General features: G+C 44.8%; 1 protein-coding gene across 1 annotated transcript in view; it reads left to right on the forward strand.

Annotated features, from left to right (window-relative positions):
* Positions 1-20,836, forward strand: part of LOC124721365 (zinc transporter foi) — a 155,752-nt gene that overhangs the window by 33,660 nt on the left and 101,256 nt on the right. Inside the window, exon 3 of the mRNA XM_047246299.1 lies at positions 20,464-20,750. Coding sequence (XP_047102255.1) covers positions 20,489-20,750 — 262 coding nt within the window. The 5' untranslated portion in view covers positions 20,464-20,488. The remainder of the gene's footprint in view (positions 1-20,463; positions 20,751-20,836) is intronic.

The raw sequence follows: 20,836 nt of genomic DNA on the forward strand, positions 1-20,836 counted from the left end.
GTGTGGCATTGTAAAGGATAATTTTACAACTATTTTATGACGATTGTACAACAGGCAACTAAAAACTTACATATATGTAAAAGATAACTGCAGATAACTCCACTGAAAGCAGTACTCATTGACTCCCACATCACTCCTGACTCGATGCCACAACATCTTTGGCTCATGGCGGAACTTAACAGCTCACATTCATTGCCCTGGTAACCAGTTGGCATTCTATCAACCATCTCTGCCACACTCTCATTGATAGAAGCACCTGTAGAAAGCAGCATATATTGATTTGAGCCAGTGTTGTTGGGCAAGACATTATGCTCTATTTTAGAACAGTTTATAATGCATATCTTTTATATACATTCATAATATCCCTAACTGTTTTTTCTATGACTTAACTTATAATAATATATGTTTACAAAGAGCTCTCACAGCTAACAGTAATGGTTGTCTATGATTGACTATTTTGACATTATGCAGGAAGTGGTGGGCAGAGCTTTCGCTATAAAACCACAAGTGACTAAGCTCTACTTGACTGTGTTCTACATGCCTCCAGAGCAGCCTGCTCCATGCCAAGGGTATGTCAGCCCCCCCCCCCCCTTTTTTTTTTTTTTTTTTTTTTTTTTTTACTTCTATGATTGTATTCATTCCTCGATCACTTACAATATGTAATAATCTTTTATCCAGAGTATAAAAATAGTCTGATGATTGAAAAAAAAAAAAAAAAAAAAACAGTCTGAAACCAATCACCAAATGTGATATATACAACTTACATGCAATCCAAACTATTTTGTTGAAATAATTTTAATACAGTTTTATCGATCGCTGCTTTCCTAAGGACAGTGTTCCAAAAAATTCTATTTCCTTTGGTGGTGTATGCCAGTGAATTGATAGTCATGTTAGTTTTCATGTCAGATTATGTGTGTAGTGACAACATAGCCAGGCAGATGCACGAAAATGGGATACTTTGATAAAGTACAAAGATTCAGTGGTAGACCTTAATGAGTTAAATTGAAGCACATGGTAGTCTGATAAACAAATTATTGATAGATGTGACTTTAAATGGTACAATTTACATGCTTTCATTTACACCTTGCAGCAGTATTAAAAGTTAGTACTCGCTGAAGGTATTGTTTATCTCAAAATAATACTGCAGGACTGACTTTTCCTTTTGAATTACTCATGACTGTTGTTATATTTGGTACTTTTAACATGCACTAGACAATAATAGTGCTGCTGTTTACTAAATATATGTAAACACTTGTATCTGCATCAAAGTGTGGTATGTGCTGATGAGGTGAATGACTGTTGAGGTAAAACAACCTCCAGTGGACAACCTCTTGGGCACCTGCCATCCTCCAATTGCGTAAGGCTTGCTCAGGCATGCAGGGCTGTGCCTGGCCTGATGGCCTCCCTGCAGGTCTGGGGGTTAGAATAGGCCCAAGGTGTTCCTGCCTGTCATAAGAGGTGAGTAAAAGGAGTCTCACACGTTTTGGCCTTTAAGTGATGGTCCCCTGTAGGGTTTGACCTCCAGTTTTCCAAATTTTCCCAAAGAGCGAGCCAATTGGGGAAGGGCGCCTTACATGGTGCATTGTGTCCCTCATGCACTGATACCTCACACATCCTTCATCGACATGGATCTAAACGTCCGCTCATTCTCCAGCTGTTGGGCGAGGTCACCCCCCTGGGTGCATTTTCCTCCATCCACTGCGCAGTATCGGTGTCTGCACTGATGATGATAATGGACTTGTTTGCACCTGATACACAGCACGGTAACCAGTCTGTTGTGGTGGGGCTGCCCAGTACCCTGTTGGTTGTAGCCCCCTGACTACACAGGGATCGCTCTGCTGACGCATGTGTCGTTAAGCCCCCACGCATTCCAAGGAGAAGATGCCTGTCACCCTGGGGCATCGAGGCTCCCGGCAGTGGCTATCCTGCCAGGTGGCCTTTGCTGCGGCTGGGTGGCGCCCGTGGGGAGGCCCCCTGGTCAGTGGCATTAGGGCGGATGATACACAATGAAGTGTACTATGTCATCTCTTGCTGGTGTCCCAACACCAGCAGTCTCTAAGTGGATGATGTCTAACTACAATGTGAAGAAGTAGGACCCCAATTCGTTCCCTTCCCTGGCCACACCATGGGAGGAGGCCATGCTAGGTGTGGTGTCACCGCCAGACACCACACTTGCTAGGTGGTAGCCTTTAAATCGGCCGCGGTCCTTTAGTATACGTCGGACCCGCGTGTCGCCACTGTCAGTGATTGCAGACCGAGCGCCGCCACACGGCAGGTCTAGAGAGACTTACTAGCACTCGCCCCAGTTGTACAGCCGACTTAGCCAGAGATGGATCACTGACAAATACACTCTCATTTGCCGAGACGATTGTTAGCATAGCCTTCAGCTACATCATTTGCTACGACCTAGCAAGGCGCCATAGCATTTGATAATTAATATTGTGAAGCATGTACCATAACGAGAGATGTTCTACAATTGTGGATTAAAGTTAAGTATTATATCAACTACGTACTTTATTTGCTACTATTAATTCCCTTAACTGTTCCAGACCTCACGCCAGTCAGCGTGTAATTAAATGCGTGCATTTCGGCCTCCTCTAGCAACACAGTGTTGGCTCTTCTGCCAACACTACACTAGGTATGACAGCAGATCTTACCCACCTCAGTACCTCGTATGTATGACAGCTGATGGGGCATCCGTCATGTCGACGAAGCCTCAGTTTTTTGTGGAGCATTTAGAGGACAGGTTTGGGGAGGTGAAGGGATTGTCCAAAATGCGATTGGGGTCTGTCTTGATAAAAAAAGCATCCTCTGCCCAGTCATGGGTACTACTCACCTGTGACTAGCTGGGGGATGTTTGTTTTTCCATCATGCCACATAAGAGCTTAAATATGGTCCAGGGTATTATATTTCACAGGGATGTTCTTTTGCAGTCTGATGACAAGCTGCGTGCCAACTTAGAGCGATGAGGAGTCCAGCACGTACATAGGGGTCCAAAGGATAATCAGGTAGCCACCGGTGCCTTCATCTTGGTATTCTAGGGTGTCACATTACCCGAGAAGGTCAAGGTGATGGTATACCGGTGTGATGTCCAGCCATATATCCCTCTTACGATGTGGTGCTTAAAGTGCTGGAAGTTCAGGCATATGCCTTCTCACTCTAATTCCAGCATCATATGTCGCTACTGTGGATGCCCCTCACATCCTAATACTTAATGTGGTCCTGCCTCCCATCTGTGTCAGCTGGGTAGAGCACCATTCCCCTTGTTCACCAGACTGCAGGATTTGCCAAAAGGAATGGAAAATCATGAAATACAAGACTCTGGACCAACTGACCAACACTGAGACTAAGAGGATATTTGACCAGCTACATCCAGTACCTCTGACATCATCCTACACCGCCACTACGAGAACAGTTCTGGTCCCATCCGTTCAGTCAATTTCATTTGGCTCTGAGAGCCATAAGACTACGCCTGCCCCCTTGATTGTGGAGGGCACTTCACTCCCTGTAGCTCCCGCACCACCTGCCTTGGGAGCACTGCCCCCCCCCCCCCCCCCCATCCATCTGGGACCTTAGTCCTCACTTCTCACCCAGAGAAGTGTAAGTCTTCTTCGGCTCCTGTCGCTAGGAAGAGGTCCCTTGGGTCCCTCCCTTCCCAGCTTTCTACCAGTGGGAAAGATGACACCCGCCAATGACTGAAGTGCCCAAAAGCAGCTGGTTGTAGGGCGTCACGATCCTCCTCAGTCCCGGAGACTGAATCAAAGAAGCCCTACCAGCCAGAGAAACCCAAGGAGCAGTGAGAGAAATCCAAAAAGAAAACCCCTAAGAACAAGCAAATTGCAGTGGCACACACACCACTGATACACCTACAAGCTTTCTTTGCATCTGAGGATGAGGTGGAGATTCTGGTGTCCGCTGAGGACCCAGATCTCGCAGGACCCTCAGACACAATGGATATAGACTGCTCAGGAACTAAGTCGGTGGGAGCAGTTGACCCATGAGGCGTAAACTACCTCATTGAGCGTTTCATTTCTTCCGTGCCTCACAATAACGTCATCCTCCAATGGAATTGCTGCAATTTTCTCCACCACCTGACTGAGCTACGGGAGCTGTTTTCTGCATTGCCCTCCAGGAAACCTGGTTCCCAGCAATGCGGACCCCTACTCTCTGTGGCTATAGGAGATATTACAAGAACCATAGTGAATATAATAGTGTGTCAGGTGGAGTTTGCGTTTATGTTGTGAACTCGGTATGTAGTGAACCTGTGTCCCTTCACACTCCTTTTGAAGCTGTGGCTGTCAGGATAAGGACGACACAGGAAATAACTATCTGCAATGTGTATCTTCCTCCAAATGGTGTGGTACTCTTGAACGTCTTGGCTGCACTGATTCATCAACTCCTTAAACCTTTCTTCCTTTTGGGAAATTTTGACGCCCTTAACCCCTTGAAGGGTGGCACCATGCTTACTGGCCGAGGTAGGTCGAAAATTTACTGTCTCAGCTCGACCTGGTTCAATGTGGTTCATGGCACTTATTTGGCCACTGATTTATCACTTTGTAGCCCAGGACTTCTCCCATCTGTCCACTGGAGAGTCCATGATGACTAGTGTGGTAGTGACCACTTCCTGATCTTCCTGTCACTTCCCCGGCGTTGTGCCCATGGATGCCTACCAAGATGGGCTCTAAACAAGGCAGACTGGTAAGCTTTCACCTCTGCTGTCACCGTTGACTCTCCCCCACATGGTACCATTGATGTGATGGTTGAGCAAGTCACTAGAACGATCGTTTCTGCTGCTAAATTTGTGATCCCTTGTTCCTTAGGGCACCCCCGGCGAAAGACAGTACCTTTGTGGTCACCGGAAATTGCTGAGGCCATTAAAGAGCATAGGCGGGATCTACAGCGGCGTAAGCGGCACCCATATCTGGAGCACCTAATAGGTTTTAATCGGCTCTGTGTCTGCGTTCGCGAGCTTATTAAAAGATGGAAACAGGAGTCTTGGGAGAGCTAAGTCTTGACCATTGGGTGCCATATGTCATCTTCCCAAGTCTAGACAAAGATCAAACTTGGTTTTTGGGTACCAGACCCCAACAGATGTCCCCGGCGTTACTGACGCAAACACGATTGCCAATCACTTTGCTGAGCACTATGCTCGAGCCTCTGTGTTGGAGAATTACCCCCAGCCTTCCACACTCACAAATGGCAGATGGAAGGGAAAGTCCTCACATTCACTACACGCCAAGTGAACCCCATAACGCCCCATTTACAGAGTGGGAGCTCCTCAGCCCCCTTGCAGATTGCCCCAACACAGCTCCTGGGCCAGATCAGATCTACAGTCAGGTGATTAAACATCTCTCATCCAGACTGCAAGCGACATCTCCTCATCATCTTCAACCAGATCTGGTGTGATGGCGTCTTTCCATCGAAATGGTGGGAGAGTAAAATCAAGTCCAGTGCTCAAACCCCGTAAAAACCCACTTGATGTGGATAGCTATCAGACCATCTTCCTCTCCAACATTCTTTGTAAGCTGCTAGAACATATAGTGTGTCGGCAGTTGTGTTGGATCCTGGAGTCATGTGGCCTACTTTCTCCATGCTAGGGTGGTTTCCGTCAGGGTTGTGCTACCACTGATAATCTTGTGTCCCTCGAGTCTGCCATCCGAACAGCTTTTTCCAGACGCCAACACTGTGTTGCCGTCTTTTTTGATTTATGAAAAGCTTACAACATGACCTGGAGAAGTCATATCCTTGCCACATCATATGAGTGGGGTCTCCAGGGCCTGCTCCCGATTTTTATCCAAAAATTTTCTGTCACTCCCTACTTTCCATGTCCAGGTTGGTGTCTCCCATAGTTTCCCCCATATCCAGGGGAATGGGGTCCCGCAGGGCTCTATATTTAATGTATCTCTATTTTTAGTGGCCACTAATGGCTTAGCAGCAGCTGTAGGGCCGTCCATCTCACCTTCTCTGTATGCAGAGGACAACTGCATTTTGTGCTGCTGCTCCAGTACTGGTGTTGGTGAGTGGTGCCTACAGGGAGCCATCCACAAGGCGCAGTCATGGGCTGTAGCCCACGACTTCCAGTTTTCAGCCGCAAAGTCGTGTGTTATGCACTTTTGTCGGCGTTGTGCCGTTCATCTGGAACCCGTACTGTACCTTAATGATGATCCACTCACTGTAGTGGAGACATAAATTCTTAGGACTAGTTTTCGACGCCTGATTGACTTGGCTTCCTCACCTTTGTCAGCGTAAGAGGAAGTGCTGCCAGCACATCAGTGCCCTCTGCTGCCTGAGCAACACCAACTGGGATGCAGATTGCTCTACATTGCTGCAGCTCTACAGAGCCCTTGTTCAATCCCACCTTGACTATGGGAGTCTGGTTTATGGTTCAGCGGTGCCCTCAGCGTTGCGTTTACTCGACGCACTGCACCACTGTGGCATTTGACTAGCAACAGGAGCTTTTAGGGTGAGTCTGGTGACCAGTGTCGTGGTGGAGGTCGGAGTCCCTCCATTGAAGGTTAGGCGTGTACAACTGCTCGCCAGTTATGTTGCACACATTCGTAGTTCTCGTGCACATCTGAATTACTGTCTCGTTTTCCCAACCACTGTGGTTCATCTCTCGCATTGGCAGCCCAGGTCAGGGCTTGAGCTTGCGGTTCGCGTCCGATCGCTTCTGTCTGAACTGGAGTCTTTCCCTTTACCACCTCTGCTAGAGGTCCATTCATGTACACCTCCAGGGTGTAAACCTCGGCCGAAGCTTCACCTGGACCTTTCACATGGCCCTAATGACTCAGTTTCTCCCGCAGCTCTCCGCTGCCACTTCCTCTCGATTCTGACGTGTTCCGGGGCTCGAAGTGGTTTACATCAACGTTTCGATGGCTGATAGTCACATTGACTTCGCCTATGTTTACAGAGGCCATATTGAACAACATTCCTTGCCTGATGGCTGCAGTGTTTCACTGCAGGGCTGGTGGCTATATCTCATGCTCTTGAGCACATCCATTTGTGCCCTGGGGAGTCGTTTATTCTGTGTACTGACTCCTTGAGCAGCCTACAAGCTATCAACCAGTGCTACCCTCGTCATCCTTTGGTAGTGACCATCCAGGAGTCCATTTATGCCCTGGAACGGTCCAGTACTTCAGTGGCATTTGTGTGGACCCCAGGTCACTTCGGAATCCCAGGCAAGGAACTCACTGACAGGCTGGCCAAACAGGCTACATGGAAACTGCTTTTGGAGACCGGCATTCCAATAACTGACTGCGTTCATTATTTCGCCACAAGGTTTTTTGGCTTTGGGAGACACAATGGCATAGTCTCAGTATGCACAACAAACTGCGTGCCATTAAGGAGACTACGAATGTGTGGATGTCCTCCCCGTGGGCTTCTCGCAGGAACTCTGTGGTTCTCTGCGGGCTCCGCATTAGCCATGCTTGGATGACCCACGGCTACCTCCTGCACCGGGAAGACCCACCTCAGTGTCGGTGCGGAGCCCAGTTGACAGTGGTCCATATTCTTTTGCGCTGTCCTAGTTTGGCTGCCCTGAGACATCATCTTCGGTTACTAGACTCGTTATGATTAATTTTAGCAGACAACACCTCATTGGTTGATTTGGTTGTACACTTTATACATGAGGGTGGGTTTTATCATGATCTATGTTTTAGTGCATGTCCTTTGTCCCTTAGTGTCCTCCATCTTAGTGCTCTTAGAATGAATGTTTTAATGTGTTGCGGAGTGACTGGTTTATCCTTTTATTTTCGTGGCCAGCCTTCCACGGTAACCTGCTCTCCTATTTTACTCTCTTCTACCTGTTTCTTGGGTCTCTCTGTGTTTTTCTTGTCCTCTTTTGTTCCTTGTAGTGTTCATTGCTCTTCTGTCATTCTTGTGGTTTTTTCTTCGTCTCAGTATTGTGCTGTATGTCTAGTTTGTTTTATTCTCTCCCTTGTGGAATTGTTACAATAGGACCAAGGGACCGATGACCAAGCAGTTTGGTCCCTTTCCTCCCTTTTAAACAAACAAACAAACAAACAAACAAACAAACAAACAAACCAACCAACCAACCTGGGCTGTTGGATGTTTCCTTAGCGTCTCGTGGGATCCTTGTGGAACAGTCTCACCAAACTGCTACTCGTGACGGAATGGGTGTACCGTCAGGTAGTACCTACACCCACTCATCAAAGAGAGATCGGTTGATCAGTCCTCCCAAGGAGAAGTCTCAGAATTATGGTAACAGGGTGTTAGTGTTGTATAACACTTTGATTGTAATCAAGAGAATGGGGGAAACTTTGAGAAGGTGTCTCCTTTCTATATTCACAAGGCATTGGAAGATTGCTGGGTCCCTCAAAACTGTAAAATGACTTCATAATGGAATACTACTAGTTGAAACTGCTACCAACAAGTATCTTCAGCATTTGGGATGTAAGGCCTTAGGTGACTACCCAGTCGAGGCTGAGTTGCATAACACCCTCAACTTTAGTAAAGGCGTGGTTACCTTTTCCAGTATAATGGAATGGACCCCACAGAGTTATGTGAAGAATGGAAAAATATGGGTGTCACAGAAGTGCAGAACTATGTGAAGAGAGTCAGTGGCACATTGGAAAAAAACCCGAAACATTTATTCTAACGTTTAGTACTCCAGAATTATATGAATATGTCCTTGCAGGCTATATCCTCCTTAAGGTTTGCCCGTTTGTTCCTAACCCAGTATGATTCTTCAAATGTCAAAGATTTGGCCATTCCATTATGGGATATAATGGTGTGCGTGGTATCTCTGTGAATACCAATGCCTACACTGATCCAGACACTGTTGACGAACAGTTTGCTTTTCATTATGCTCGAGCCTCCGCACCTGAGAATTATCAGCCTGCATTTCGTGTCCTCAAACAGCAGGTAGAGAGACTCCTTTCCAATTTGCTACATGTCATCTGGAACCTTATAATGCTCTGTTCAGAGAGTGGGAATTCCTGAGTGCTGTAGCCCTTCACCCTTTGCCCTGACATGGCTCCAGGGCAATGCCACATCCACAGCCAAATTCTTTAACATGTAACAGTGCCATTTTCATTCTATCTGGGGCAAGGGCAAGTTCCCATCTCAGTGGCTAGAAAATGTGATCATCCGGGCACTGAAACAAGGTAGACACCACCTTGAGATGGACAGCTATCACCCAGTTAGCCTCACTAATATTTTCTGCAAATTGCTCGATCATACGGTGAACTGACTACGGTTCATACCTGTAGTCTTGGGATCTTATGGCTCTGTCCTAGGGAAGTTTTTGCCAAAGCCGTTCTGCTGTTGACAATTTGATGTGCGTGGAGTTCGCTATTTGGTAAGCTTTTGCCCGGCACCAACATCTTAACACTATCTTTTTTCACTTGTATAGGGCTTGCTACACCACATGGTGTCACCACATCCTCACTACCATCCATGAGTGGGGTCTCCAGGGCCAACTCCCGATTTTTGTGTGGGACTTCTTGTCTCACCATATGTTCCAGGTCAAATGTAGTGCTTCCCACAGTACTCTCCTTATACAAGAGAAAGGGGTCCCACAGGGCTCTGTATTGAGTATGCCTCTTTTGCTAGTGGCTGTCAGTGGTCTAGCTGCTATTGTAGGATCTTCAGCGTCACTCTCCCTCTATCCTGACAACTTTTGCATCTACTATTGCTCCTCAACTGTTCTTGTTGCTAACTGCCAACTGCAAGCTGCTACATGAAAGGCACAGTCCTGCACCCTCACCTATGGCTTCTCCCCACATCGAGACATGTGTCAAGCACTTCTGTCACTGTCATTCTATCAATTACCTACCAGAACTCTACGTCAAGGACCAAATGTCCAATGTGGTTAAGTCTTATAGTTTTTTGGGATTGGTCTTTGATGCTCATTTGAAATGGCTTCCCCACCATTGCCAACTTAAGCAAATGTGTTGGTCACACCTTAATAATCTTTTGCTGTCTCAGTAACACCAGCTGGGGTGCAGACCACTCTACACTTTTGTGACCCAACAAAACTCTGATGCTGTTATGTCTTGATTGTGGGAGCCTGGCATATAGCTCAGCATCACCTTCAGCATTGCAGATGCTGGACCCAATACACCATTGTGGGGTCAGACTTGTGACAGGTGCCTTTCAGACCGGCCCTGTGAACAGTCTCCTCGCAGAGGCTGGTGTCCCTCCACTACAGATTAGGTGCCAAGAACTGCTGCTCAAGCATCCAAACAAAATACAATTTTTTGTGGTAGGGAGATCCACCTCCCACAACAGAAGCCAAGTACTGGAGTCACGATTGTAGTTTGCATACAGTGTCATACTTCCCTCATTGTCACATCTTGTCAAGGAGTAATCATGTATGCCTCCATGGTGTGTACCCTGTCGTTGGGTCTGCCTCAACCTCACATTTGCACTGAAAGACTCAATAGACCCTATGGTTATTTGCCACCTGTTTCTGGATGTCCTTGATGCATTTCCAGACTCAGGTGTGGTATACACTGATGGCTCTTCGATCGATGGACGAACCAGTTTTGCCTACAGACGTGCAAGATACGGTGAACTACACTCCCTGCCGAATGGATGCAGTGTATTCATTGCAGAATTGGTGACCATCGTTCGATCCCTTAGCCAGCCCTTGGCCACCTTTGTTCTTGTACTGGCGAGTTGTTCTTTAATCAGCAGTGGCTCTTCTGAATAGTCTTCAGGCAGTCAATCAGTGCTACCCTCGACACCCATTGGTTGTGACTATCCGGGATCTCCTGCATGACCTCCATCATGCTGGACAGTTGGTCATATTTGTATGGATCCCTGGTCAAATTGGGGTCCCAGGGAATGAACAAGCTGACTGGTTGGCCAAGTTGGCTGCCAGGATTCCAACTTTGGAGATGGGGGTACCAGAACTAGACTTTCGGTCAACTCTACACCGACAATTGTTTGCGTCATGGAATGTGTATTGGTGTGCCATGTTTTCGCCGAATAAACTGTGAACCATAAAGAAGACCATGACCATGTGGCAGTCTTCCATTCATGCTTCTCAAAGGGAATCTACTGTCCGCTGTTGGCTTCACATTAGCCACACTTGGCTGACTAATGGCCACATTCTCCAACATGAGGATCCACTCCAATGTCAGTGTGGTGCCCTCTCACAGAGGCCCATATTGGACTGCCATAATTTGGCAAGCTTACAGTGAAACCTTAAACTTGCTGACATGCTACCTGTGGTGCTAGCAGACAATGCCAAAGCAGTTGATTTCGTATTTATGTTTTACTGGAGAAAGTAGTTTTTACTCGTCTCCATGACATAGAGCACATTAGCGTTGTCAGCTGCTTGTGGCATTTGGGGGGGGGGGGGGCAAATCACTTGCTCCAACCAGAGCTGCCCTTGCTTAGTGGTCCGGCTTGGCTTCTGCCCTTCTCCCCTTTTTAATTCTTCTTTTTCTTTTACATCTCACATTGGTTGACAGACCTGTTATCATTGTTCTCTTTCCAGGGATTTTATCTTGTCTGTGTAGATAGTTTTCTTGTCATAATGAAAGATGTGGAAGCACCAGTTGGATTCAGAGGGAGTATCTCCAGTCACATGACATGTCCTTGTGGTCTCAAGCTGCTCTCTGGGTGGGGCAACTTTCCCACCTTCACCCTTTTACCCCTCTATCACTTCTACTTGCTTCTATCTCTTGGCTTTCTCAATTATTGGACACAGTTGAGTCCATTGGGATTTGTCTTTTGTGTACTTCCCCTTTGGGAACTATTCCCAGCTTGACACAAAGGATTAAGAGAATGATGACCTCGTAGTTTGCCCCGTTAACCCCATCAATCACTCCATCCTTCCATCATTTACACAAATCTCCACACAGCTCCCGACCCTATTACCTGTAATGGTCGATGGGGTACAATATTCGCTGCTTGCAAGCCTGCACCCGTCATCTGCTCACAGAGCACATTTGCTGTGAAGGTTGCTGTACAGTCTACAAAGAGAACATGAGGATAGTCATCAAATGCAGTGATAAAGTGCTTAATGTACTGGTTTTGTATTTGGGAAGTCAGAGGTTCAATTCTCCACCCAGCCATCGTGATTTAAGAGTTTCCATGGTTTCCATAAATCGTGTGAGGAACATACCTGGATGGTTCCCTCAATGAAGCCATGGCCAGTTTCCTTCTGTATTTCTGTATTTGTGTGTTTGTGCTCAACCTGAATTAATGCACCAGCTTTAACCCATTATTTGGCACACATCATTATTTTGAGAAATAATTGTTTCAGCTTTTTTTGTTAAGTAATGTAATGGAGTATTTGTATAAGTTTATTTGTTTTAAGTTTACAAATTACAAGATGTTACTCATAAGCAACTGAGTGCCTAAAATATTACTTCGTTTTTATGTAAATCAGTGTAAAAGCACCTGTTCTCATAAAATTGAGCTGGCAAAACTTGAAGGAAAGTTTTGCCTCATATGTTATATAAGAAAAGTATGTGCAATCCACCAGTTCACAATTCTTCAGGGATCCATTGTATATGTGCCATTTGATGACAAAATACCATGCTACAAAGATAAGCACACTCAACCGGCTAGCCAGTGAATGAATGATAAGAGGAACACCACCATTTTTACGCATTAGTCTTTTGGTGATTGTACAATGGATACTAGAAATCAATATTGTGAGAGGTCAAGACTGTCATTTAAAGAGTTAAGTACCTCAACATGTCATGCACTTTCAAGCGAGCATTTCCCCTGTGTCATTCGTTTGCTAACGCCTGTCCCATCTGTGCGTTCACTCAACTGGCAGCTTTGCAACGCTGACTGGCAGCTTTGTAACGCTGACTGGCAGCTCTACACCTCACTGACCACTTTTGCTGAACACCATTTCCCCTGCATTGATGACCAGGCAGAGTCCCAGTAATCTGAACATTCGGCTATTCCGAACATGAAAAGTGGAAAACTTTGCGGGAAGCTGCTGTACATACACACTATTTTAATTTACACAGTACAGTAAACATGTATTAGAAAAATTGGCAAGAAAACATTAGGTTTAAATAATGCATAACAATGGAAGAAAAGCTGTCAAACTTACAGCGGACATTTTATCCCTACTTTTTAGATAACAAAAACTCAGTCATTGTTTTTTGGCATAATGAAGACAGCCTGTTATACGACGCATAGTTGCGCCATCGTCTCATAAACATCAAATCAGCAGGTGTAGCAGTGGGCTGTTGCTCCAAATAACATAACGCGAGGTCAAGGACTTCTGCTGCGTCACTGTGTGGCACCAGCTCTCCTTTGTCGCTTTCAGGCTCATTGTCACTTCCATCACAGCAGTCCACTTCCTGGTCTTGAGTCACAGCAGCAACTAAATCAGCGTCAGTAAGGTTCTCCACACATGCCCCATATACTGCCATCCACTCATCTACATCTAGCTTCTTCACATCCAGGGATTGTCTGTATCATTTGTAGTAGACTTTCCTCTTCATTTTCAACTAGGTTGTCCTGAAATTCAAGAGATACCTACAGTTTTCTCCACAATTTTCTCAGCGTATTTTCTGAAATATTCTGCCATGCCTCAGCGGCCCAATAAACAACGTCCTTCACATTGGTCTTTTTTATTTTGTCCACTAAAGGAATGCTAACGTCTTGGATCAGCATGCTTAAAAATTGTTTTCTGTAAATCAGTTTTAATGTTCACAGTATGCCCTCGTCCATCGGCTGTAGAAGTGGTGTAACATTCGGTGGCAAAAACCTCGCCACAATTTCTCCATCACATAATTCCTCAGTGCTTGGGTGAGTTGGCGTGTTATCAATCAAAAGGATTGCATGGGGAGACAAATGATTTTCCTTAACCGTTGAACAGAGGGAACAAACTGGCTGTGAAACCATTCTTTGAACAGCTTACCATCCATCCTTGCTTTTCTCTGGTTGCGATAATATACGGGCAGGGACTTAATGTTGCAGTTTTTAAAAGCTCTGGGCCTAGCAGATTTGCCAATCAGCATTAAAGGCAACTTGTGATTACCAGCAGTGTTGCTGCATGCTAATAAAGTCACACAATCTTTGAACATTTTATAATCAGGAGCATGGTCTTCTGCTTTTGATGCCAGGATTTTTGTTGGTAGTGCCCTAAAATTAAGGCCAATCTCGTCAGCATTATAAATTTGTTGGGGAGAATACTTCTCTCCTATCATTTTTTCAAACTCACCCAAGTATTCCTTCACTGCATCACAGTCAGAAGAAAGCTTCTGTCCAGTAATTGTTAGCTGACGGATTACATGACGTTTTTTGATTTATGTCCAACCAACTTGTACTCTCACTAAAAGGCCCATCACCATTCATTAACTTGTTCAGGTAAACAGCCATCTCGTGAACCAGTGCTCCTCTTAAAGAGTTCCCCTTTCTCTTTCCTGCGTAAAACAAAGAAAAAGAGCTTCATCCACTTTATCGTACTGGGTCTGTTTCAAAGTCTGCTGAATTTTGAGTGTTTTTCCTGAAGACGTTGCACAGGACTGTTCAAGTTTCACCCGGTTCTTCTTCCAATCACAAATGGTTGCTTTACCAACACTCAGTTCTGTTGCCAGTTTAGATACATTCTCACCATTGTCTATCCACTTCAAAGCTTTCAGTTTTTCTTTGAGAGTGACGTTGTATGTTTCTGTTTACTCATGACGAAAATACGTACACCACTACATCTGAACGAATACTATACAACTGTTACATAACCAAGCGTTTTGGGAGCCAACTGGCAGTGCACTGACATCAGACACTACAAAGCTCTCATCAATGCACAACAACAAGGGCAGGGAGTGAGGGTGAGCCATTGTTCCCATTTGTTACCATGGTGTACCTACTTATCTGCTTGGTATACTTCATTCTAGAAACTTGTCACCATAATTCCAGCTAATGTGAACAAATCAGTAATCCGAACACGGTCCGGTCCCAATTACTTCAGATTAACGGGACTCTACTGCATATGTTTACTGCCACGAAATGTTGGTACTGTGCACCTCTTCCTTGCTGCAATTTTTTCCCCATCCCCTGGCAGACTGAAGCATGCTGTGACGCAATCTGCATGCGGAGATGAGCTATCTGTGTTTTTAAATGCCATCGCACTATGGTGAACTGTATCCATTATAAACAGCTATGTGGGCAGTGTCGCCATATTTTCAGGTATATCAAGAAAGCTAGTTGGCTTTCTTTCCAAAGCTCTTTTAAGTTTTGCTCCCTCTTCTGTTGTTTGAAGTAATCTCAGTTGGCTTTTGGGAGCTACAGTTCATTCCCCGGTTTGGTCTGACCATAGCGAACATCATTGTAGACATTGATATTTCCAACACTTTGGGCTGATATTTTGCAGACATTTCGAGTTCTACCCACTACCATCGTGCTTCCTCCCTCTGAAACAGGTGGTAGAGACAAGGACAATATCTTTGTCCTCCCAGAATCATGAATGTTACAATACGGGTTTATTATGAGGGAGCTTAAACATACATTCTCTTTGTCCCAGTCATCCACTCCAGGACTGCAGGGCTGTTCACACTCTGATGGTGCAACACCGGTTTCCTGATGGCCTACACTTTCTCCTCTGGACCGATAGCACATTTCACAGTCACTGGCATGAGGCCATTGTCATTCCCATACCTAAGCCTGGTAAGGACAAACACCTTCCTTCCAGCTACTGCCCAGTTTCCCTCACCAGTAGGATCTGCAAGGTAATGGAACATACGATTAATGGTCGGGTGGTGTGCTGTCTCGAGTCTCAGAATCTCCTCACTAATGCCCAACTTGGATTCTAGAGGCACCACTCTGCAGTTGATCATCTCATCACCTTGTCAACTTATATTATGAACAATTTTTTGTAAAAGCGCCAAACTTTGGCTGTGTTTTTGATTTGGAAAAGGTGTATGACACCTTCTAGAGGATGAGTATCCTCCATATTAAGTATGAGTGGAACCTCTGAGGTCATCTGCCCCTTTTTATCAGGTAGTTTTTAAATGACTGTTTTAAGGTATGTGTGGGCCCAGCTCTGTCGGACACTTTTATTGAAGAGGACGTAGTGCCTCAGGATTCTGTGCTCAGGATCATCTTATTTGCCATAGCCGTTAACCCTATTACGGATTGTGTCCCGCCAGGTACCTCAGGCTCTCTTTTCGCTGATAACTTTCCAGTCTGTTGCAGCCCTCAATGCACCTGTCTACTTGAGTTACGTCTTTAGTGATGTCTTGATCATCTTGACTCGTGGAGCATCAACAATGGCTTCCGCTTTTCTGCTGACAAGACTGTCTGTATCAACTTCTGGTCGCACATGGGGTTTCTTCCCACGTCCGTACATCTCGGCCCATTCTTTCTCCCATTTGTTGACACAACAAAATTCTTGGGACTTACGTTAGATAGGAAAATGTTGGTCTTCCCACATCTCATACCTGGCGTCTCATTGCACTTGCTCCCTCAATGCGGTACCTAATGGGGACCAGATCGGACCGTCCTCCTCTGTTTATACAGGTCCCTTGTCCATTCAGAACTGGATTATAGGTGTCGTTACACAAGCCGTCTGTCTTCTATGCCCGGTCTCCCATCCTATGCTCCCTGTTTTAATGATCCCCTTGACTGCCAGTATGGGCCGTGCCCATCTTCTCTGAGGCCTCCCGGTGTTTGCTTTTGTTTAGTGCTTCGACAGCTTTGCTTCACGCTCCCTGCCATGTTCCCATGGATGTGAGCTCTTTACTGCGCTGGCTTCGTGCCAGGGATATGTGTTCATTTCAGACTCCATTTGTTTCCTAAGAACACTGCTCCTGGCATGATGTATCTCATTGAGTTTCTCGCACTTCACACGGAGCCTTGGGGGGCCAGTGTCTTTGTCTACACCAACAGTTCCAAGACCAGCCACAGTTCCAAGATGGTATGGGGTGTGGCTTTGTACTTGGTGATAATCCTTTTCAATATTGACTTCTTGACCAGTGCTTGATTTTTATTGCGGAGCTCTATGCCCTTTATCAGGCCACCCAGTACATCTGGCAATACAGGCTTCAAAATTGCCATCTGCTTAGATTCTCTCAGTGCTTCAGAGCCATCACACACTGCACTCAGTCCACTCTTTTGTACAACAGTTCCAAGAATCCCTCCACTCGCTTACTGTGGGGGAGCCAGTGTGTTGTTCCTGTGGGTTCCTGGTCACGTCAGTGTGCCAGGGAACTGGGCTACTGATGCTGCTGCAAAGGCTGCAACTCTCATCCATCAGCCTATTAGTCATACTGTCCCCTTAGATGATCTTCGTGTTGCTGTCTGTCGGCATGTAGCATCACTTTGGAGTGAGCAATGCTCTTCCCTCCAGGGGAATAAACTTGAAGACATTAAACATCTCCCAGTAGCATGATCAATTTCCTCAAGGCCCTCACGTTGTGAGGATGTCATTGTCATTTTAGCCTGGTTGCTTATAGGACACTGTCGTTTTAGTCACCGCCATTTATTAAGTGGTGACTGTGCCCTACTCTGTGCCTACTGCTCTGAACCCTTGACAATGCGACACTATCTGATCTTGTGCCCATTTTTTAACTGTTTATGTTTACATCTATGTTTGCCATCTACTGTGTCAGATGTTTTTGAATAGATTACACGTGTTCTGTCTATCGCGTCTTCTTGTTTGCTGCAGAGACATGGTGAAGCAAATTGGATCCTCCCCTCGGAGACCCCCATCTCAGAGATGATTTGAGAAATTTTCCCTGGGGAAGTCCTTGTCCTTAGCTGCTTCTCTTTTAAAGTTGCTTGATTGGAATTTTTGCCTTTTTCACCTCAGGTTTTTTATTTAGTACTTGTTTTTTCTTCCGTTATGATATGGATACTTATGACTTTAGCAGTTTTGCACCATAAAGCACAAAAAAATCAGTATTTGATTGAATGAAACTGATGATACCGTGCTAAGTGGATATAGCCTACACAGAAATGACTACCTCAGTAGAGAAGGGCTCAAGGTGGAATGGTAGGCTCTGTAAGGAGTGGTAGGTTCTGTTAGTTGTACATCTCACTCCTCAAATCTCCCTGTTAACACCAACTTATTAATGTAACTGCTTTCTCAGCCCACAGGCATAACATGGTACTCAGTTTGTCCTTACAACCCCACCTCACTGGCCCTAGACCAGGCTGTCTCAGAGGTTAAAATACTGCTGGCACTGCCCCCCCTCCCCCCCCCCCTCTCCCTTCCTCCATCCCTGGGCGAAAAAAAAAGTTCTTTGTATTGACTGACATGTCTGCTGTCACCTGTCCCAGGGTTCAGTGTTGTTCAGATGCTCTTATTGTTGGGATACTTACTTGTCCTTTACACAGGACAGAGTACACTCTTCTCTGCCTCTGAGTTCTTGTAATGCCCTTCTGCATTATCATACATTGCTTAGTGACAAGTCACCATTGATTTGCACTGCAGTGACAATTTCCCCATTGAAATGGGAAGCTGAGTGGGACAAATTGCAGCACAATCAGCTTACCTGATGACACCATACAGCAAAGTGAAGGTGGCATTATGAATATGACCCACCTTGGCACTGACATTTCCTGACCCCTTACAGGAAGAGTAGTGCCACTTTTGGGAGACATGCTATACTGTGCAGATTCACAGCCTTTCAAGGCAAGGTCAAAATGCTGACATATTGTTAATGAGAACTACAATTTGTGGACTTCGCTAAATATCCCGCCACAGAAGGTTAATGCTGCAACCAAAGTAAATCAAAGACCAAGGAAGTAGAACAAAAAACACAAGATCTGAAAATGCAGACAATATTCAGTGTAGATTATGGAAATGTTGATGTAAAGGCATTAGTAACAGTAGGTTGTGCTCACTCCTTCCTCTCTTGTTGCAGGGTCTGTGCCATGAGAATGAGAAAAAGGGAAGGATAAATGTATCTGGAAGATGACACTCATGCTTAAACAAAATCTGAATGGTTACAGGACTCTTATGGATGAGTTTAATATCGTGTTACAAGAAAAACCTGTCTATACATGTCTGCAAGAGAATGTTTTAAAGCCCTCAGACTTGATCACATTAAGAGACTAAGAGCACTGTGTAGGGATGGAGGGCTGGAATTGTGTTTATTCTAACACTTGCAACAACAGTGTGCTGTGTCTTTGTACCCCCTCACAAACATATTGACTGTCCAGTCCTCACAGATTTTGCTCAAGAAGTCCTACAACATTTTTCCCTTCGATGAAGCCAATAGGGAGTATGTGCTATAGGGCTCCTCCAGTGTCAAGTCACTGAGCATTTGTTTCTATCAGAAAACTTGAATCTCCTAAATATAAGTAAAATGACACATTGTAGTGCTATAAGATTTCTGCCACTGACCTCTCAATATGCTCTCCAATAACTAAAGGTGATGCTTTAAGAGAAGTGATGAATGAGTTAAATTATAGGAATCACTTTTTATATTAACCTGTTTACCAGAGAGTGGTGTCTGAATGAAGGCCACTAAAATGGATGCTCAGTAATGCTAAATGAATGCTGACAACCAGGTAACTGTGTTTGAATACTGTTACAGCACACTGAAATGTGGTGACCACATGGCTGAGGCTATACACAAAGACACTAGTACAACATAACAAGATCTGATGGCCATTTTAGGAGACAGCCTACTGTTTGGTGGAACACACATTGTCAAACTGCATTTAGAGATAGCCAAGCAGCCTTGTGAGGATTAGGATTTAATCTGTCTGCTGGAAACCTAGTAGTGTTTCAGGTAGCAACGACTGAAGTTAATATTTTCAAGGAGAGGAAGACGAGCATGTGGACCAAGTTCCTGTGATGAATAAATAGTTTAGTTTCATCAGTCAGCGTACGGAAATCTACAAAGATCATGTCTGAGATACAGTGAATGTCCATTCACTTCTGTAGTGAAAAATGGCACCCCAATTTCCAGCCAGAGAGATTAGCCAAAACAGTGGCAAAACTCTTTTGTGAAATTACCAGCTAAGCCAACAGAAGTCCTATATTCTGACTGCATCGTGAAGCTATAGATTAACAGATTGAATTTGATTTTGCATAAAACATATGTGTACTGCAAGCTATTCCAAGTATGATAACTTGGACCAGCTCAGTCAGTGGCTCATGGTATTGTGCCCTGGTCAGTCAGATTTGCTGCAGTGTTTCATCTCTTAATCGGAAGCACCTCCTTGCTGTTTTCAGTAGAATTTTGACTTATGGACACTACCTCGAATTGTGGCAGGAAGAAATGCCAATACTCCTAAAACAAGGAAAGGGCAGTACACTCCCTAGCAATTACTGTAGCATTATTGAAAATTATCTTGCATTGGAAAGATTCTTGAGCAGCTGATTTATTAGAACAATGTATTTTTGTATCGCATCAGTACCAGAAACATTGTGTTTTGAGATTTGTTTATCAGATTATTTTAAGTAAATTCTACTAAATGTAAGTTGGCCTAATTATGTTTGAGCATTTAAGTATATTTAGTTATTCATATGTGTTACTGAAAATAATTATTATTTACTTAATTATGTTGTAGGTTGTCTCAACTTTTGAAAGGAAAGATGGTCAAAGTGATAGCTACTGTCTGCCTTTTGTGTGCTGCATCTGTGTCGCATGCTGTTCACGTGAGTTCTGTAAAAGGCACGGATGCACATGGAATGGATTTGGATGATAATAACTTGTATCATATAAAAAAAATTTTTTCCGAGTATGGTGATGGAGAGAGTATATCGTTGGAAGGCTTTCTTCGCATGATGAATGTAGGAAAGCTTCAACAGCTTGCCAACAACACTGAAACCGGTTCCAACACAAAAAACAAGGCTGGTAAGTACATGAAATTATTTACTCTCATGCTATTCGGAATCAAGTTTCTCTCTGTTCACTATCAGTGACTCTGGAAATATAAAATA

The sequence above is a fragment of the Schistocerca piceifrons genome, chromosome X (assembly GCF_021461385.2).
Source record: "Schistocerca piceifrons isolate TAMUIC-IGC-003096 chromosome X, iqSchPice1.1, whole genome shotgun sequence".
Lineage (NCBI taxonomy): Eukaryota > Metazoa > Arthropoda > Insecta > Orthoptera > Acrididae > Schistocerca > Schistocerca piceifrons.